At 37.3% G+C, this 21,707-nt stretch overlaps 1 protein-coding gene and 1 long non-coding RNA gene across 3 annotated transcripts in view; one reads left to right on the forward strand and one right to left on the reverse strand.

Moving 5' to 3' along the window:
• nhsb (Nance-Horan syndrome b (congenital cataracts and dental anomalies)) overlaps positions 1–21,707 on the reverse strand; it is a 109,051-nt gene that overhangs the window by 37,165 nt on the left and 50,179 nt on the right. For both annotated transcript variants that reach the window (XM_061887135.1, XM_061887134.1), the window contains exons 2-4: positions 7,726–7,866; positions 6,296–6,432; positions 2,300–2,347 (exon numbers count right to left, since the gene is read on the reverse strand). In XM_061887135.1, coding sequence (XP_061743119.1) covers positions 2,300–2,347; positions 6,296–6,432; positions 7,726–7,866 — 326 coding nt within the window. The remainder of the gene's footprint in view (positions 1–2,299; positions 2,348–6,295; positions 6,433–7,725; positions 7,867–21,707) is intronic.
• The window catches only part of LOC133542892 (uncharacterized), an 18,887-nt gene continuing 4,921 nt past the window's right edge, over positions 7,742–21,707 (forward strand). The window contains exons 1-2 of the long non-coding RNA XR_009804240.1: positions 7,742–8,331; positions 20,101–20,333. This is a non-coding gene — a long non-coding RNA (uncharacterized LOC133542892). The remainder of the gene's footprint in view (positions 8,332–20,100; positions 20,334–21,707) is intronic.

Raw genomic sequence — 21,707 nt, forward strand, 5'->3', positions numbered from 1 at the left:
CGCAAATTGTTACTTTTTTTTGAAGAAATTATTATTTTTTAAACTTCCACATTATTTTTATTGAAGAAAAAAACGTTTTTTTACCTTGCAAATTGTTACTTTTTATCGAATAAATGATTATTTTTTAAACTTCCACATTATTTTTGTTGAAGAAAAAAACGTTTTTTTACCTCGCAAATTGTTACTTTTTATTGAAGAAATTATTATTTTTTTAAACTTCCACATTATTTTTATTGAAGAAAAAAAAAGTTTTTTTACCTTGCAAATTGTTACTTTTAATCGAAGAAATTATTATTTTTTAAACTTCCACATTATTTTTGTTGAAGAAAAAAAGGTTTTTTACCTCGCAAATTGTTACTTTTTTTTGAAGAAATTATTATTTTTTAAACTTCCAAATTATTTTTGTTGAAGAAAAAAAAGTTTTTTTACCTTGCAAATTGTTACTTTTTATCGAATAAATTATAATTTTTCAACTTCCACATTATTTTTATTGAAGAAAAAAAGTTTTTTTACCTCGCAAATTGTTACTTTTTATTGAATAAATTATTATTTTTTAAACTTCCACATTATTTTTGTTGAAGAAAAAAAAGTATTTTTACCTCGCAAATTGTTACTTTTTTTTAAATAAATGATTATTTTTTAAACTTCCACATTATTTTTATTGAAGAAAAAACTGTTTTTTTTACCTTGCAAATTGTGTCACTTTGTGGTGAGGGAAGTCTTGTTTTGGGGTTGTCTGGCAAACTTCCTGTTTTATTTTGAAAATTCTAATCCTCCTCTGGTTTCAGGCCACTTGCTCTTCCTCCTGTGTCACTGGTCTGATGTCTCTCCTGATTGTCTGATTGTGCCCACCTGTGTCTCCCTGCCTCAGGTGTATATAGTCCTGGTCTTCTCCTGTCTTGCTGCCAGAGTATGTTGTCTCACCTCCAGCCTTGTACCAAGTTTGATGAGTATTGTCTCGCTTTATTTATTGATTTCTTTGTTTCCTCTGATTTTCTGTTGCTAAAGTTTTTGGGTCTAGTCTTTTGTGTCTGTTTCATAGTGCCTTGTCTTCCTTTTTCCTCCTTCTGGAGCGCTTTTGGTTTGCTGACTTCTCGACTCCTTTGCATGATTGATTTACATTTTTGTAGGTAATCATAGATTGTTGTTTTTTTGTTATTAGACTCGTATATAATTTTTGCTATTGCCTTTTTCCTCCTTATAGAGTGATTTTCTGTTAATTGCCTTATGGCCTTTGCTACATTTCCTTTGTTCCTCAAATATATCACAGATTTTGTAGCCACCTTGTTTTGATGACTCTGACAAGAGATAGCAAAGAAAACTATCTAAAGTCTGAGTCAATTGTCACGCTTCTGCATCTGAGTCCTCATGTTCGCCCAGACCTAACAAATTGTTGTTGTAGATTTTTTTTTAACTTGCAAATTTTAAATTTTCTGTGTTGGCCCTGCGATGAGGTGGCGACTTGTCCAGGGTGTACCCCGCCTTCTGCCCGATTGTAACTGAGATAGGCGCCAGCGACCCCGAAAGGGAATAAGCGGTAGGAAATGGATGGATGGATGGATGGTAGATTTTTTTTTACATAAAAATTGTCATTTTTATTGAAGAAAAGTGTCATTTTTTTTTTACTTGTAAATTTTCACTTTTTTGTAGATTTTTGTTACATAAAAATTGTCATTTCTTTTTTGATTTTGCAAATTTGTATTTTTTTGGGACATTTTTCTGTTTTTAATTGAAGAAAATTGTATAGGGACAAGCGGTAGGAAATGGATGGATGGATGTATTTTTAACTAGCAAATTGTTCCATCCATCCATCCATTTTCTACCGCTTATTCCCTTTCGGGGTCGCGGGGGGCGCTGGCGCCTATCTCAGCTACAATCGGGCGGAAGGCGGGGTACACCCTGGACAAGTCGCCACCTCATCACAGGGCCAACACAGATAGACAACTTTCACATTCACACACTAGGGCCAATTTTTAGTTTTTATTAAAAAAAATGTTTTAATTTGCAAATTATTATTGAAGAAAATAGTTTTTACTTGTGAATCTTTTTTTTTTTTACTTCCATCCATCCATTTTCTACCGCTTATTCCCTGTCTCAGCTACAATCGGGCGGAAGGCGGGGTACACCCTGGACAAGTTGCCACCTCATCGCAGGGCCAACACAGATAGACATTTTTTTTTACTTGCAGGAAATAATTGAGGAAAAAAGGTTATTTTAATGTGCGAATTGTTAGGCACGACAAACATTTTTGTGTGTTTTGCCTCCACAAAAGTGTATTTTTTGGGGGGATTTGTTGTACCTGGCTGGGTTGTTGGTCCAACTCCCGCTCTCGTTCTTCTCTCTCCTGCTGCTCAGCAACACAAGGAGTTGTGGGTCAGTGTGTTGCAAACATCAATTGTGTGTCTGTGTGTTGCAAACAGTTGTGTGTTGCAAACATCAGTTGTATGTCAGTGTGTTGCAAAGATCAATTGTGTGTCTGTGTTGCAAACAGTTGTGTGTTGCAAACATCAGTTGTGTGTCAGTGTGTTGCAAATATCAGTTGTGTGTTGCAAACATCAATTGTGTGTCAGTTGTTGCAAACATCAGTTGTGTGTCAATGTGTTGCTAACATCTGTGTGTTGATGTGTTGCAAACATCAGTTGTGTGTCAGTGTGTTGCAAACATCAGTTGTGTGTTGCAAACATCAGTTGTGTGTCAGTGTGTTGCAAACATCAATTGTGTGTCTGTGTGTTGCAAACAGTTGTGTGTTGCAAACATCAGTTGTGTGTCAGTGTGTTGCAAATATCAGTTGTGTGTTGCAAACATCAGTTGTGTGTTGCAAACATCAACTGTGTGTCAGTTGTTGCAAACATCAGTTGTGTGTCAATGTGTTGCTAACCTCTGTGTGTTGATGTGTTGCAAATATCAGTTGTGTGTCAGTGTGTTGCAAATGTCAGTTGTGTGTTGCAAACATCAGTTGTGTGTCAGTGCGTTGGAAACATCAGTTGTGTGTTGCAAACATCAATTGTGTGTCAGTTGTTGCAAACATCAGTTGTGTGTTGCAAACATCAATTGTGTGTCAGTTGTTGCAAACATCAGTTATGTGTCAGTGTTGCTAACATCTGTGTGTTGATGTGTTGCAAACATCAGTTGTGTGTCTGTGTGTTGCAAACATCAGTTGTGTGTTAGTGTGTTGCAAATGTCAGTTGTGTGTTGCAAACATCAGTTGTGTGTCAGTGCGTTGGAAACATCAGTTGTGTGTTGCAAACATCAATTGTGTGTCAGTTGTTGCAAACATCAGTTGTGTGTTGCAAACCAATTGTGTGTCAGTTGTTGCAAACATCAGTTGTGTGTCAATGTGTTGCAAACATCAGTTGTGTGTCTGTGTGTTGCAAACATCAGTTGTGTGTCAGTGTGTTGCAAACATCAGTTGTGTGTCAGTGTGTTGCAAACATCAGTTGTGTGTCAGTGCGTTGGAAACATCAGTTGTGTGTTGCAAACATCAGTTGTGTGTCAGTGCGTTGGAAACATCAGTTGTGTGTTGCAAACATCAGTTGTGTGTCAGTTGTTGCAAACATCAGTTGTGTGTTGCACACATCAATTGTGTGTCAGTTGTTGCAAACATCAGTTGTGTGTCAATGTGTTGCTAACATCTGTGTGTTGATGTGTTGCAAACATCAGTTGTGTGTCAGTGCGTTACAAACATCAGTTGTGTGTTGCAAACATCAACTGTGTGTCAGTTGTTGCAAACATCAGTTGTGTGTCAATGTGTTGCTAACCTCTGTGTGTTGATGTGTTGCAAATATCAGTTGTGTGTCAGTGTGTTGCAAATGTCAGTTGTGTGTTGCAAACATCAGTTGTGTGTCAGTGCGTTGGAAACATCAGTTGTGTGTTGCAAACATCAATTGTGTGTCAGTTGTTGCAAACATCAGTTGTGTGTTGCAAACATCAATTGTGTGTCAGTTGTTGCAAACATCAGTTATGTGTCAGTGTTGCTAACATCTGTGTGTTGATGTGTTGCAAACATCAGTTGTGTGTCTGTGTGTTGCAAACATCAGTTGTGTGTTAGTGTGTTGCAAATGTCAGTTGTGTGTTGCAAACATCAGTTGTGTGTCAGTGCGTTGGAAACATCAGTTGTGTGTTGCAAACATCAATTGTGTGTCAGTTGTTGCAAACATCAGTTGTGTGTTGCAAACCAATTGTGTGTCAGTTGTTGCAAACATCAGTTGTGTGTCAATGTGTTGCAAACATCAGTTGTGTGTCTGTGTGTTGCAAACATCAGTTGTGTGTCAGTGTGTTGCAAACATCAGTTGTGTGTCAGTGTGTTGCAAACATCAGTTGTGTGTCAGTGCGTTGGAAACATCAGTTGTGTGTTGCAAACATCAGTTGTGTGTCAGTGCGTTGGAAACATCAGTTGTGTGTTGCAAACATCAGTTGTGTGTCAGTTGTTGCAAACATCAGTTGTGTGTTGCACACATCAATTGTGTGTCAGTTGTTGCAAACATCAGTTGTGTGTCAATGTGTTGCTAACATCTGTGTGTTGATGTGTTGCAAACATCAGTTGTGTGTCAGTGCGTTGCAAACATGAGTTGTGTGTTGCAAACATGAGTTGTGTGTCTGTGTGTTGCAATCATCAGTTGTGTGTTGCAAACATGAGTTGTGTTACACAAAAAAGTGTGAGATCCTCAAGCAGGGGTGTCCAAACTTTTTCCACTGAAAGATGAAAGTGTGCGGCGGCCATTTTGAAGTTTCTAATTTTCCAAGGCAACAAAATATTGCGATTATTTTTCATCTGCAAGTTTTCCCTCCAGTTTTGTCCCCGGCACCCAAAAGGGTCTCAGTCTTAAATGTTAAATTTATTTTTGTTTCCTTTAGAAATCTTTAGAACAACTTCTGGTCTGTCTGTGGATAAAGAGTAAAACATAAATCATATTTTATGTTTTTCAAGTCTAAAACACAAAACAGGCAAGATTTTCAGTCCCCCAAAAAATTTTATAAAAAACTTTGAATACAAATTGGAATATTTGGTGTTAACTAGTAATTGGAGCCTAAAAGATGTCAATCATTTATAACATTGATTTTGATGTATTGTTTTTTGAGGAATAACAGTTTTAAAAAACACTAAAATTGTTGGGGATTAAAAAAGGTCTCACTCATAAAATAAGTCATACATTTTTACACTGAACACTTAAGTCTCTAAACACGCCTCTTTAGCCCTGGAGCTTCTTCAAAAATGTATGAAAATGTAAAAATATGAGGTCAAAATATATTGTTTTGTTAACTTAGTTTGTTTAGGAGAACAAAGATGACACAAACCTTCCTAATTGTTATAAATATTAAATTGTTTATATTCAACATGCTTCACTAATAACAGTATTTGGTCAGTCCCATTTTGTCCTACTCATTGCAGCGGTTCTTGAACTCACCGTGCATTGTTTACATGTACAACTTTCTCCGACGTTGCCACAGAAAGACGTGTTTTATGCCACTCCTCCTTTGTCTCATTTTGTCCACCAAACTTTTTATGCTGTGCGTGAATGCACAAAGGTGAACTCTGTTTGTGAGCTGTGTTGTTCCAGACCACAGCAAACATTATCGTGTTGTCCCAGACCACAGCAAACATTATCACGTTGTCCCAGACCACAGCAAACATTATCACGTTGTCCCAGACCACAGCAAACTTTACCCATCTATACCTTTGGCCATTCTAACACATTACCAGGAGTGATCTCACCCTCTGACAAGTTTTACTCATGTTTTAAAATGTTGTAAAAATATGTAGAATAAATATTGCATTTGAACATTTCTGTCATTTTGATAGTAGGCTAATATAGACACTTACATCATGTGTTGTCTTCATTATAACACTTATATAAGACTATATGTCAATAATTCTTAACACCATTGATTTTGATTCATTATTTTTTGACAACAATGACAGTAACAAAAAAAATACAATAAAAACTCTATTTATCCAAAAGTGTCCCACTAATAAAATTGTCAAAAAAAGTAATAATAATTAAAAGAAGACTTTGAATACTTAAGTGTACAAATTAATTTCAGCTCAACGGAATATTTGATGTCAAGTATTTAAATATGTCAATAATTGGTAAATATATGGATTTTGATCAATTATTTTAGAGAAGTGAAAGTTTTAAAGAGTCAACATTGCAACTTTTCCTCGTTACATTTCACCTGTTTGCTCTTTTATTCCACTTGTTTGTGTTGATGTTTCTTACTGAGTCCAACATGGAGACTTTGGACACACCTGTGCTCACAGACCCAGAGTTTGTGTTGTGCAGAGTTGGCCGCTTACCGCCTGTGCCAGTCGACTTCTTTGTTGGCGGCGGATGCTGTGCGGCGACGGGAAGGTGGGAAGGGGCGGGGCAGCCGAGATGGTCATGTTCACCTTGGTCCTCTCACGACTGTTTGACCTCTGACTCACCTTGTCTTCTGAACACACCAACGTATACCACATGATGGTGCAGTGAGACAGGTGTGTCGACATGATGGTGCAGTGAGACAGGTGTGTCGACATGATAGCGCGGTGAGACAGGTGTGTTGGACATGATGGCGCAGTGAGACAGGTGTGTCGACATGATGGTGCAGTGACACAGGTGTGTCGACATGATGGTGCAGTGAGACAGGTGTGTCGACATGATGGTGCAGTGAGACAGGTGTGTCGACATGATGGTGCAGTGAGACAGGTGTGTCGACATGATGGTGCAGTGAGACAGGTGTGTCGACATGATAGCGCGGTGAGACAGGTGTGTTGGACATGATGGCGGAGTGAGACAGGTGTGTCGACATGTTGGCGCGGTGAAACAGGTGTGTTGGACACGATGGCGCGGTGAGACAGGTGTGTTGGACACGATGGCGCAGTGAGACAGGTGTGTCGACATGATGGCGCAGTGAGACAGGTGTGTTGGACATGATGGCGCAGTTAGACAGGTGTGTTGGACATGATGGCGCAGTGAGACGGGTGTGTCGACATGATGGCGGAGTGAGACAGGTGTGTTGGACATGATGGCGCGGTGAGACAGGTGTGTTGGACATGATGGCGCAGTGAGACAGGTGTGTTGGACATGATGGTGCAGTGAGACAGGTGTGTCGACATGATGGTGCAGTGAGACAGGTGTGTTGACATGATGGTGCAATGAGACGGGTGAGTTGACATGATGGTGCAGTGAGACAATTGTTTTGACATGATGGCGCAGTGAGACAGGTGTGTCGACATGATGGCGCAGTGAGACAGGTGAGTTGACATGATGGTGCAGTGAGACAATTGTGTTGACATGATGGCGCAGTGAGACAGGTGAGTTCACATGATGGTGCAGTGAGACAGGTGTATTTGACATGATGGTGCAGTGAGACAGGTGTATTGGACATGATGGTGCAGTGAGACGGGTGTGTCGACATGATGGTGCAGTGAGACGGGTGTGTCGACATGATGGTGCAGTGAGACGGGTGAGTTGACATGATGGTGCAGTGAGACGGGTGAGTTGACATGATGGTGCAGTGAGACAGGTGAGTTGACATGATGGTGCAGTGAGACAGGTGTGTTGACATGATGGTACCGTGAGACAGGTGAGTTGACATGATGGTGCAGTAAGACAGGTGTGTTGACATGCGGTGAGACAGGTGTGCTGACATGCAGTGAGACAGGTGTGCTGACATGCAGTGAGACAGGTGTGCTGACATGCAGTAAGACAAGTGTGTTGACATGCGGTGAGACAGGTGTGTCACCTCTGAGACTCAGGTGAGCCTTGTTGTGCATCTCCTGCAGACAGGGAGCGCGAGTGCACAGGTGGAACAGGTGTTGTTGTTGTTGCCATGGCGACTGATAATGGAGTGACAATTTGCTCTCGATGTCCAGGTTGGACACGGCTGCAAGAAGAAGACAACACCTGTCATTGGTCAGATGTCCTGCAGGTGTCTTCCATGCTTCCTGTTTACTTCATGTTCCACACAGGTGAGAACAACTTCCTGTTTACGTCATGTTCCACACAGGTGAGAACAACTTCCTGTTTACGTCATGTTCCACACAGGTGACAACAACTTCCTGTTTACTTAATGTTCCACACAGGTGACAACAACTTCCTGTTTACTTCATGTTCCAAACAGGTGAGAACAACTTCCTGTTTACGTCATGTTCCACACAGGTGAAAACAACTTCCTGTTTACTTCATGTTCCACACAGGTGACAACAACTTCCTGTTTACGTCATGTTCCACACAGGTGAAAACAACTTCCTGTTTACTTTATGTTCCACACAGGTGACAACAACTTCCTGTTTACGTCATGTTCCACACAGGTGACAACAACTTCCTGTTTACTTCATGTTCCACACAGGTGACAACAACTTTTTTTGTAAAGTAATTTGTCATCTGTACTCTAATATAATCTAATGTTTCATTACTACGTCATGGATGCACTAATACACACTAATATACTACACAATAATACACACTAATATACTCTGATACACACTAATATACTGCGCAATAATACAAGCTAATATACTGCACAATAATACACACTAGTATACTCTGATACACACTAATATACTGCACAATAATACACACTAGTATACTCTGATACACACTAATATACTGCACAATAATACACACTAATATACTCTGATACACACTAATATACTGCGCAATAATACAAGCTAATATACTGCACAATAATACACACTAATATGCTCTGATACACACATACTGTACAATAATACACATTAATATACACACTAAAATTCAATAACACACAATACACACTAATATACTCTGATACACACTAATATTCAATAATACACACTAATATACACACTTATACAAAATAATGCACACTAATATACACTAATATACACTAATATTCCCAGAAACACGCATATACACACTAATATACACACAAATAGACACTAATACACACACTTATACATACCAATACTGACAATACAAACAAATATAAACCAATATATGCTAATACACTCATATACACTAATATACAAAATAATACACACTAATATGCACCAATACAAGCCAATATACACTGATACCCACAAATACAAAGTAATACACACTAATATACAATAATACACATTATTATACAGTAATATAATACGCACTGATATATACAGTATTACACACTAGCATACAGTAATTCACACTAATAGACACTAATACACACTAATATACAGTAATACATGCTAATACACACTAATATACAGTAATACATGCTAATACACACTAATATACAGTAATACCCACTAAAATACAGTAATTCCCACTAATACACAGTAATACACACTAAAATACAGTATTACCCACTAATATACAGTAATACACACTAAAATACAGTATTACCCACTAATATACAGTAATACACACTAAAATACAGTATTACCCACTAATATACAGTAATACACACTAATAAGAGACAGTAATATAGAGTAATTCACACTAATAGAGACACTAATACACACTAATATACAGTAATACATTTTAATACACACTAATATACAGTAATACACACTAAAATACAGTATTACCCACTAATATACACACTAATAAGAGACAGTAATATAGAGTAATTCACACTAATAGAGACACTAATACACACTAATATACAGTAATACATTTTAATACACACTAATATACAGTAATACACACTAAAATACAGTATTACCCACTAATATACACACTAATAAGAGACAGTAATATAGAGTAATTCACACTAATAGAGACACTAATACACACTAATATACAGTAATACATTTTAATACACACTAATATACAGTAATACCCACTAAAATACAGTAATTCCCACTAATATACAGTAATACACACTAAAATACAGTATTACCCACTAATATGCAGTAATACACACTAAAATACAGTATTACCCACTAATATACAGTAATACACACTAATAAGAGACAGTAATATACAGTCATTCACACTAATAGACACTAATACACACTAATATACAGTAATACACGCTAATGCGCACTAATATACAGTAATACCCACTAAAATACAGTATTACCCACTAATATACAGTAATACACACTAATAAGAGACAGTAATATAGAGTAATTCACACTAATAGAGACACTAATACACACTAATATACAGTAATACATTTTAATACACACTAATATACAGTAATACACACTAAAATACAGTATTACCCACTAATATGCAGTAATACACACTAAAATACAGTATTACCCACTAATATACAGTAATACACACTAATAAGAGACAGTAATATACAGTCATTCACACTAATAGAGACACTAATACACACTAATATACAGTAATACACGCTAATGCGCACTAATATACAGTAATACCCACTAAAATACAGTAATTCCAACTAATATACAGTAATGCCCACTAAAATACAGTAATGCCCACTAATATACAGTAATACCCACTAAAATACAGTACTTCCCACTAATATACAGTAATGCCCACTAAAATACAGTAATGCCCACTAATATACAGTAATGCCCACTAAAATACAGTAATGCCCACTAATATACAGTATTACCCGCTAATATACAGTAATACACACTAATAAGAGACAGTAATATACAGTAATACACACTAATATACAGTAATACCCACTAAAATACGGTAATACTCACTAATAGACAGTAATGGCCACTAAAATACGGTAATACACACTAATAGACAGTAATGCCCACTAAAATACAGTAATACTCACTAATATACAGTAATGCCCACAAAAATACGGTAATACACACTAATATACAGTAATGCCCACTAAAATACGGTAATACACGCTAATAGACAGTAATGCCCACTAAAATACAGTAATACTCACTAATATACAGTAGTGCCCACTAAAATACGGTAATATACACTAATATACAGTATTACACACTAAGAGACACTAATATACAGTAATACACACTAAAATACGGTAATACACACTAAAATACAGTATTACCCACTAATATACAGTAATGCCCACTAAAATACAGTAAGACACACTAATATATAGTAATACCCACTAATCAACAGTAATGCCCACTAAAATACAGTAATACACACTAATATACAGTAATAACACAGTAATACCCACTAATATACGGTAATACACAGTAATACCCACTAATAAACAGTAATACACAGTAATAAGATACAGTAATACACAGTATTATACGGTAATACACAGTAATAAGATACAGTAATATACGGTAATACACAGTAATAAGAGACAGTAATACACAGTAATAAGAGACAGTAATACACAGTAATAAGATACAGTAATACACAGTAATAAGAGACAGTAATACACAGTAATAAGAGACAGTAATACACAGTAATAAGAGACAGTAATACACAGTAATACACAGTAATAAGAGACAGTAATACACAGTAATACACAGTAATAAGAGACAGTAATACACAGTAATATTGGCCAGAAAGAAATAAAGACCTTGGTTAAATTGTACATCTTCATGAGAGTGAAACCTTCTTAGTGTTTCATATTTCTCAATAATACTTACTGTGTGTACTGTAAGTCAAAGGTAATAATATTTATTGTGTTTACAGTAAGTCAAAGGTAATAATATTTATTGTGTGTACAGTAAGTCAAAGGTAATAATTATATTTATTGTGTGTACAGTAAGTCAAAGGTAATGTGTGTACAGTAATTCAAAGATAATATTTATTTTGTGTACAGTAATTCAAATGTAATAATATTTATTGTGTGTATAGTAAGGCCAAAGTAACGTCAGTCTCACAACAAACAATAGTCATAGTACAGTACAGTACAGGAGTACAGTAAAAAGGTCCACCGTGGACTTTAGTCCTGTAGGTGTCAGTAAAGTCTTTCCTGATGATTTGTGTTAGTTTGTGTCTGTGGTGAAGTCCTCTGATCAGAATCAAAAAGATGAGTTCAACCTTCACAACTTCTACTTGCCGTACTTCATACATTACATTACCGTACTTCATACATTACCGTACTTCATACATTACCGTACTTCATACATTACCGTACTTCATACATTCTCCTTTCAGCAAATACTTTTGGACACGACTTATTGTTTGCTGGTAAACCACGTGATGGTTTATCCATTCATGAACATATTCATGGTTGAATAATCATTCCATGTAAAAAAATAATTGTCCTTTTTATTGCTGGAGTCATTATATACAAACATGTTGGAAGTACAATTTGATGTTATTTACTAAAAATATCTCCCAAAAGAACAATTTCTTATTAGTAAAGCTCAGCTTTCATTTATGAGGTGAGTTTTAATCTTCAAAAATATTACTAGTATTGATTAAAATGTAAACAATACCTATTGCTAATTGTCATGTCTGTGTGATTATGTTTTGTTTTTTGGACACTCAGTTCCGGTTTTTGCACTTCCAGGTTTGTTTTGTTACCATGACAACTCATTAGTTTTCACCTGTCCTCATGTCTTGCACCTGTTTTCACTGATTATGTCACTACTATTTAAGCTGTCTGTTTCTGTTCTTCGTCCTGGCAACATCACCTCCTGCACCCCTGATATCCATGCTGCTTTTCTCTCATACCCTTGTCTCAGTCACAGTAAGTGTTTTTGTTATTCATGCCATAGTCCAAGTTTTTGTTTTCTTTAGTCAAGTTTGTTCTCCGCCATTGTGCGCGCCTTTTGTTTTTGCTTTCTTTTTTTGTAGTTGGTTAATGTTAAAATAAATTATGTATTTACATTCATGTCTTGCCCGTGCCAACTATCCTTTGGCTCGGAAAAACAATCCACGCCCAAGTCCTAGTCGTGACACTAATAGTCATGATTAAAATGTAAACAATACATATTATTACTAGTATTAATTAAAATGTAAACAATACCTATTATTACTAGTATTAATTAAAATGTAAACAATACCTATTATTACTAGTATTGATTAAAATGTAAACAATGCATATTATTACCAGTATTAATTAAAATGTAAACAATACATAATATTACTAGTATTGATTAAAATGTAAACAATACGTATTATTACCAGTATTGATTAAAATGTAAACAATACCTATTATTACTAGTATTGATTAAAATGTAAACAATACCTATTATTGCTAGTATTGATTAAAATGTAAAGAATACATATTATTACCAGTATTGATTAAAATGTAAACACTACCTATTATTACCAGTATTGATTAAAATGTAAGCAATACCTATTATTACCAGTATTGATTAAGATGTAAACAATACATAGTATTACTAGTATTGATTAAAATGTAAACAATACATGTTATTACCACTATTGATTAAAATGTAAACAATACATATTACTAGTATTGATTAAAATGTAAACAATACATATTATTACTAGTATTGATTAAAATGTAAACAATACGTATTATTACTAGTATTGATTAAAATGTAAACAATACATGTTATTACCACTATTGATTAAAATGTAAACAATACATATTACTAGTATTGATTAAAATGTAAACAATACATATTATTACTAGTATTGATTAAAATGTAAACAATACGTATTATTACTAGTATTGATTAAAATGTAAACAATACATGTTATTACCACTATTGATTAAAATGTAAACAATACATATTACTAGTATTGATTAAAATGTAAACAATACATATTATTACTAGTATTGATTAAAATGTAAACACAACTTATTATTACTAGTATGAATACAAATGTAAATAATACATATTATTACTAGTATTGATTAATATATAAACAATACATATTATTACTAGTATTGATTAAAATGCAAACAACACACATCATTACCAGTATTAATTAAAATGTAAACTACCTATTATTACTAGTATTGTTTAAAATGTAAACATTACATATTAATAGTATTGATTAAAATGTAAACAATACATATTATTACTAGTATTGTTTAAAATGTAAACACAACTTATCATTACTAGTATTGATTAATATATGAACAATTATTACTAGTATTGATTAATATATGAACAATACATATTATTACTAGTATTGATTAAAATGCAAACAATACATGTTATTACCAGTATTAATTAAAATGTAAACAATACCAAAAATCACTTCTACGGTGGTTACATAAAAAAAGGTGGGTTTTTTTCCCCCAAAAGATGAAATGAAAGTGATGATAGTTCTTCTTCTTCTTTGTGTTTGATGGTTCATTTCTTTGAAATTCAAGCAGCCATCAGGTGTCTGCATGAATATTCACCCTCTTTGTGACGCACACCTGCACCATTGTTCACTCTCTCACATCCTGGCTGCCCTCCTTTGACCTGCCGCTGCTTTGTGTGCTGACCTTGAAAGGCTGCTTGATATTCACCTTGACCTTGACCTTCAGCTTGCCGGCCAGTCAGCAGGCTGAGTCACCGCCAGCCACACAGGAAGTAGTTTTAGCGACAACACAAATATTCTTTGTGACACATCCTGCTGCTTTCAGGCAGCAACTTCACTTGGATACTTTTTCTACAAGTCACTTTGTAGGAGCCTACACCTAGTACACTTAGAGCCTACACTGTCCCCTGCTTTGTAGGAGCCTACACCTAGTACACCTAAAGCCTACACTGCCCCCTGCTTTGTAGGAGCCTACACCTAGTACACCTAAAGCCTACACTGCCCCCTGCTTTGTAGGAGCCTACACCTATTACACCTAAAGCCTACACTGCACCCTGCTTTGTAGGAGCCTACACCTAGAGCCTACACTGCCCCCTGCTTTGTAGGAGCCTACACCTAATACACCTAAAGCCTACACAGCCCCCTGCTTTGTAGGAGCCTACACCTAATACACTTAGAGCCTACACTGCCCCCTGCTGGCACACCATGCTGCACTCAACCCCCCTTGACCCCACCCTGCTATTTGGATTTACACGAAACAGAAATTAACATTAATAAGAAATAAAATAATAAAAACTAATAATAATAATTAAAAAAAAAGTAAATTCATACATTAATAGAAAATAAAAGATATAACAAGCCTTAATAAATTCAGTATTTTCATAGATGGATCACACATACTGCTGACAACCTTCTAAATAGATATTTTTTACATCATAGAGGCCCTTGATATATGAAATAACTTGTGTGTGATATCATGTGCGATACAAGCAGTCCTGCAGCATGTTCACTTGTGTGTGATATCATGTGCGATACAAGCAGTCCTGCAGCGTGTTTACTTGTGTGTGATATCATGTGCGATACAAGCAGTCCTGCAGAGTGTTTACTTGTGTGTGATATCATATGCGATGCATGCAGTCCTGCAGCGTATTTACTTGTATGTGATATCATGTGCGATACATGCAGTCCTGCAGCATGTTTACTTGTGTGTGTTATCATGTGCGATACAAGCAGTCCTGCAGCGTGTTTACTTGTGTGTGATATCATGTGCGATACAAGCAGTCCTGCAGCGTGTTTACTTGTGTGTGATATCATGTGCGACACAAGCAGTCCTGCAGCGTGTTTACTTGTGTGTGATATCATGTGCGACACAAGCAGTCCTGCAGCGTGTTTACTTGTGTGTGATATCATGTCCAACACAAGCAGTCCTGCAGAGTGTTTACTTGTGTGCGATATCATGTGTGACACAAGCAGTCCTGCAGCGTGTTTACTTGTGTGTGATATCATGTGCTATACAAGCAGTCCTGCAGCGTGTTTACTTGTATGCGATATCATGTGTGACACAAGCAGTCCTGCAGCGTGTTTACTTGTGTGTGATATCATGTGCGATACATGCAGTCCTGCAGCATGTTTACTTGTGTGTAATATCATGTGCGATACAAGCAGTCCTGCAGCGTGTTTACTTGTGTGTGATATCATATGCGATGCATGCAGTCCTGCAGCGTATTTACTTGTATGTGATATCATGTGCGATACATGCAGTCCTGCAGCATGTTTACTTGTGTGTGTTATCATGTGCGATACAAGCAGTCCTGCAGCGTGTTTACTTGTGTGTGATATCATGTGCGATACAAGCAGTCCTGCAGCGTGTTTACTTGTGTGTGATATCATGTGCGACACAAGCAGTCCTGCAGCGTGTTTACTTGTGTGTGATATCATGTGCGACACAAGCAGTCCTGCAGCGTGTTTACTTGTGTGTGATATCATGTCCAACACAAGCAGTCCTGCAGCGTGTTTACTTGTGTGCGATATCATGTGTGACACAAGCAGTCCTGCAGCGTGTTTACTTGTGTGTGATATCATGTGCGATACAAGCAGTCCTGCAGCGTGTTTACTTGTATGTGAGATCATGTGCGATACATGCAGTCCTGCAGCATGTTTACTTGTGTGTAATATCATGTGCGATACAAGCAGTCCTGCAGCGTGTTTACTTGTGTGTGATATCATGTGCGATACAAGCAGTCCTGCAGCATGTTTACTTGTGTGTGATATCATGTGCGATACAAGCAGTCCTGCAGCGTGTTTACTTGTGTGTGATATCATGTGCGATACAAGCAGTCCTGCAGAGTGTTTACTTGTGCGTGAAATCATGTGCGATGCATGCAGTCCTGCAGCGTGTTTACTTGTGTGTGATATCATGTGCGATACATGCAGTCCTGCAGCATGTTCACCTGTGTGTGATATCATGTGCGATACAAGCAGTCCTGCAGCGTGTTTACTTGTGTGTGATATCATGTGCGATACAAGCAGTCCTGCAGCGTGTTTACTTGTGTGTGATATCATGTGCGATACAAGCAGTCCTGCAGCATGTTTACTTGTAAGTGATATCATGTGCGATGCAAGCAGTCCTGCAGCGCATTTACTTGTATGTGATATCATGTGCGATGCAAGCAGTCCTGCAGCGTATTTACTTGTATGTGATATCATGTGCGATACATGCAGTCCTACAGCATGTTTACTTGTATGTGATATCATGTGCGATACAAGCAGTCCTGCAGAGTGTTTACTTGTGTGTGATATGTGCGATACAAGCAGTCCTGCAGCGTGTTTACTTGTGTGATATAATGTGCGATACAAGCAGTCCTACAGCGTGTTTACTTGTATGTGATATCATAGCCATAAGTGTTTACATTTTGTTTTTTATTTATTATTTTACTTATTTTTTGTCTGGTTTGGTATTTGCTCAGTATCATTCCGTGAGGTGTATATTATATTATTACTATTATTTTCTTGGTTTGGTTTATACTTTATGAAGTTTTGCACTTGTTGTGTTTTTCTTGTGTTTTTTGTTTTTGATTGTTTCATCACATTTGGATATATGTGTCGGCTTAAATGATATTCATGAAGTAAGATAATGTATTATGTCAAAGGGGTTAGGAAATTATAAGATTTTCTTCATCCTGCTCCTTCTCAGGAATTGTGTGAATTTAAATTGTATAATTGTGATATAATTATTTATTGTTCTAAATGCACATCAATGAATGAGATAAATAAAAATTAAATGAAATGAAATGAAATGTGCGATACATGCAGTCCTGCAGCATGTTCACTTGTGTGTGATATCATGTGCGATACAAGCAGTCCTGCAGCGTGTTTACTTGTGTGTGATATCATGTGCGATACAAGCAGTCCTGCTGCGTGTTTACTTGTGTGATATCATGTGCGATACAAGCAGTCCTGCAGAGTGTTTACTTGTGTGTGATATCATATGCGATGCATGCAGTCCTGCAGCGTATTTACTTGTATGTGATATCATGTGCGATACATGCAGTCCTGCAGCATGTTTACTTGTGTGTGATATCATGTGCAATACAAGCAGTCCTGCAGCTTGTTTACTTGTGTGTGATATCATGTGCGATACAAGCAGTCCTGCAGCGTGTTTACTTGTGTCTGATATCATGTGCGATACAAGCAGTCCTGCAGCATGTTTACTTGTGTGTGATATCAGGTGCGATACAAGCAGTCCTGCAGCGTGTTTACTTGTGTGTGATATCATGTGCGATACATGCAGTCCTGCAGCGTGTTTACTTGTGTGTAATATCATGTGCGATACAAGCAGTCCTGCAGAGTGTTTACTTGTGCGTGATATCATGTGCGATACAAGCAGTCCTGCAGCGTGTTTACTTGTGTGTGATATCATGTGCGATACAAGCAGTCCTGCAGCGTGTTTACTTGTGTGTGATATCATATGCGATGCATGCAGTCCTGCAGCGTATTTACTTGTATGTGATATCATGTGCGATACATGCAGTCCTGCAGCATGTTTACTTGTGTGTGATATCATGTGCAATACAAGCAGTCCTGCAGCATGTTCACTTGTGTGTGATACATGCAGTCCTGCAGCTCGTTCACTTGTGTGTGATATCATGTGTGATACAAACAGTCCTGCAGCGTGTTCACTTGTGTGTGATATCATGTGCGATACAAGCAGTCCTGCTGCGTGTTTACTTGTGTGTGTGATATCATGTGCGATACATGCAGTCCTGCAGCATGTTCACTTGTGTGTGATATCATGTGTGATACATGCAGTCCTGCAGCATGTTCACTTGTGTGTGATATCATGTGTGATACAAGCAGTCACATCCATGTTCCTTCTAGAAGTTGACATGACAGATGTTGTCACAAACATTGAAGACAACAATAAAAAGTTCTCAGCCATGTTGCTAAAGTGGCACAAGAACAGCCATTTTATTTTTAACTGTGTGTCTCCATGGAAACCAGAACATATGCAGCAACCGGGCGAAATCTGCTGTGTGTGTGTGTGTGTGTGTGTGTGTGTGTGTGTGTCTATGCAGTTTCAAACTATATATATATATATATATATATATATATATATATATATATATATATATATATATATATATATATATATATATATATATATATATATATATATGATCTTATCACCCAAGCCAGCCTTTCAAAATAAAAGCCGACACGTTCTGTATCAGCGTGAGGGAGGACGAGGTCTTCTAAGGACACGCTCTGACTGCACCTGTCCTTAACACACCTGAGGTGACCTCAACTGGCCGTTCAACGAGCAGGCAGATACCATCTCCGTATTTTCTGTTTGGAAAAAAAAATACAAATATATATTTATAGATATATACTTATATATATTTAATTTATCCATCCATCCATCCATTTTCTACCGCTTATTCCCTTTCGGGGTCGCGGGGGGCGCTGGCGCCTATCTCAGCTACAATCGGGCGGAAGGCAGGGTACACCCTGGACAAGTCGCCACCTCATCGCAGGGCCAACACAGATAGACAGACAACATTCACACTCACATTCACACACTAGGGCCAATTTAGTGTTGCCAATCAACCTATCCCCAGGTGCATGTCTTTGGAGGTGGGAGGAAGCCGGAGTACCCGGAGGGAACCCACGCATTCACGGGGAGAACATGCAAACTCCACACAGAAAGATCCCGAGCCTGGATTTGAACCCAGGACTGCAGGATTTATTTATATTTATTTTAAATATAATTATTTTTATTATTAATTTAAATAAACAATAAATACATCAAAATATATAATTATATTTTTGTAATTTAAGTTGTTTTATGTATTTAAGAAATAATGTATATGTTATTTTTTCAATTAAATATAATTTTTTTATATATAAAAATAAAAAACAAAAATACAATTACACATTTAAAATGAATAAATAAATAAATAAAAATTATATATGTACATATATATATATATATATATATATATGTGTGTATATCCATCCATACGGGCGGTATAGCTCGGTTGGTAGAGCGGCTGTGCCCGCAACTTGAGGGTTGCAGGTTTGATCCCCGCTTCCGACATCCTAGTCACTGCCGTTGTGTCCTTGAGCAAGACACTTTACCCACCTGCTCCCAGTGCCACCCACACTGGTTTAAAAATGTAACTTAGATATTGGGTTTCACTATGTAAAGCACTTTGAGTCACTAGAGAAAAAGCGCTATATAAATACAGTTCACATCCATTTTCTGCCGCTTATTCCCTTTGGGGTCGCAGGGGGCGCTGGTGCCTATCTCAGCTACAATTGGGCAGAAGGCGGTGTACACCCTGGACAAGTCGCCACCTCATCGCAGTATATATATATATATATATATATACATACATATATATTTAATGAAGTATTCCAAAAAATGGGATGAAGACGTGAACATTTAAAGCGCCACATTAACGCCTCCTTCTTATTTCCCATCAAGGATGGATGCTGGCGTGGCGACCAAGATGGCGTCTTTACTATTGGAGGGCGGGTTGTTCGCTGAGGACGTGTCTCCATAGGCGTGGTGTGGCGGCCAGCCAACTAGCGTTTCTATGGAAACCACTTGGAGATGAAAGCTGCGAGGAGCCAGAGAGATTCCCACAATGCTTTGTGCCTGCTGGGGGATCTCTGCTTGTCTTCACCTGGACAGGTGTTACCCGGATTCTACTCCACGTCAGTACACACACACACACACACACACACATATATCCATCCATCCATTTTCTACCGCTTATTCCCTTTTGGGGTCGCGGGGGGCGCTGGCGCCTATCTATTGGAAAGTCAAGACCGCCATGACATGATGTTCTTCACAAGTGTATGTAGACTTTTGACCACCACTGTATATCATTTTGCGACATTTTATTTTAGAATGTCAAGTCACTTCACATGGACCACCACATGGTTTAATCATGCCACATCATTTTATTGTGGACTGCCAGATCATTTTATGTGGCCTGCCATGTAATTTTATCGTGGCTTGCCTCATCATTTTACCTTGGACTTCCACATAGTTTTATTTTAGAATGCCACATCATTTTATTGTGGTTTAATCGTGGCCCAACAGATATAAATTTGGCACACCACATAATTCTAATGTGCAACCCTAAATTGTGGACTGCCCAAAAATTTTATGTGGACCGCCACGTCATTTTATTGTGGACTGCCATGTAAATTAATTGTGGCCTGCCAAATCATTTTACCTTGGACTTCCACGTAATTTTATTTTCGAATGCCTCATCATTTTATTGTGGACTGCCACGTAATTTTATGTGGACCGCCACGTCATTTTATTGTGGACTGCCTCATCATTTTATTGTGGACTGCCACGTAATTTTATGTGGACCGCCACGTCATTTTATTGTGGACTGCCATGTAAATTAATTGTGGCCTGCCAAATCATTTTACCTTGGACTTCCACATAATTGTATTTTAGAATGCCACATCATTTTGTTGTGGAACCCCAAATTGTGGACGGCCAAATAATTTTATGTGGACTGCCACATAATTTTATTGTGGATTGCCACGTTATTTTATGTGGACCGCCCCAAGAGTTCACTGTGGAATTCCACATAATTTTAATGTGGCCTGCCACTCCATTTTACCTTGGACTTCCACGTAATTTTATTTTAGAATGCCACATCATTTTATTGTGGACTGCCACGTAATTTTATGTGGACCGCCACATCCTTTTATTGTGGACTGCCATTTAAATTAATTGTGGCCTGCCAAATCATTTTACCTTGGACTTTCACGTAATTTTATTTTAGAATGCCACGTCATTTTATTGTGGACTGGCACATAATTGTATGTGGAGCGCCACATAATTTTATCGTGGCCTGCCACATCATTTTATTGTAGACTGCCCAAAAATTTTATGTGGACCGCCACATCATTTTATTGTGGACTGCCATGTAAATAAATTGTGGCCTGCCAAATCATTTTACCTTGGACTTCCACATAATTGTATTTTAGAATGCCACGTCATTTTGTTGTGGAACCCCAAATTGTGCACTGCCAAATAATTTTATGTGGGCTGCCAAATAATTT

Source organism: Nerophis ophidion, linkage group LG25 (assembly GCF_033978795.1).
Source record: "Nerophis ophidion isolate RoL-2023_Sa linkage group LG25, RoL_Noph_v1.0, whole genome shotgun sequence".
Classification (NCBI taxonomy): Eukaryota; Metazoa; Chordata; class Actinopteri; order Syngnathiformes; family Syngnathidae; genus Nerophis; species Nerophis ophidion.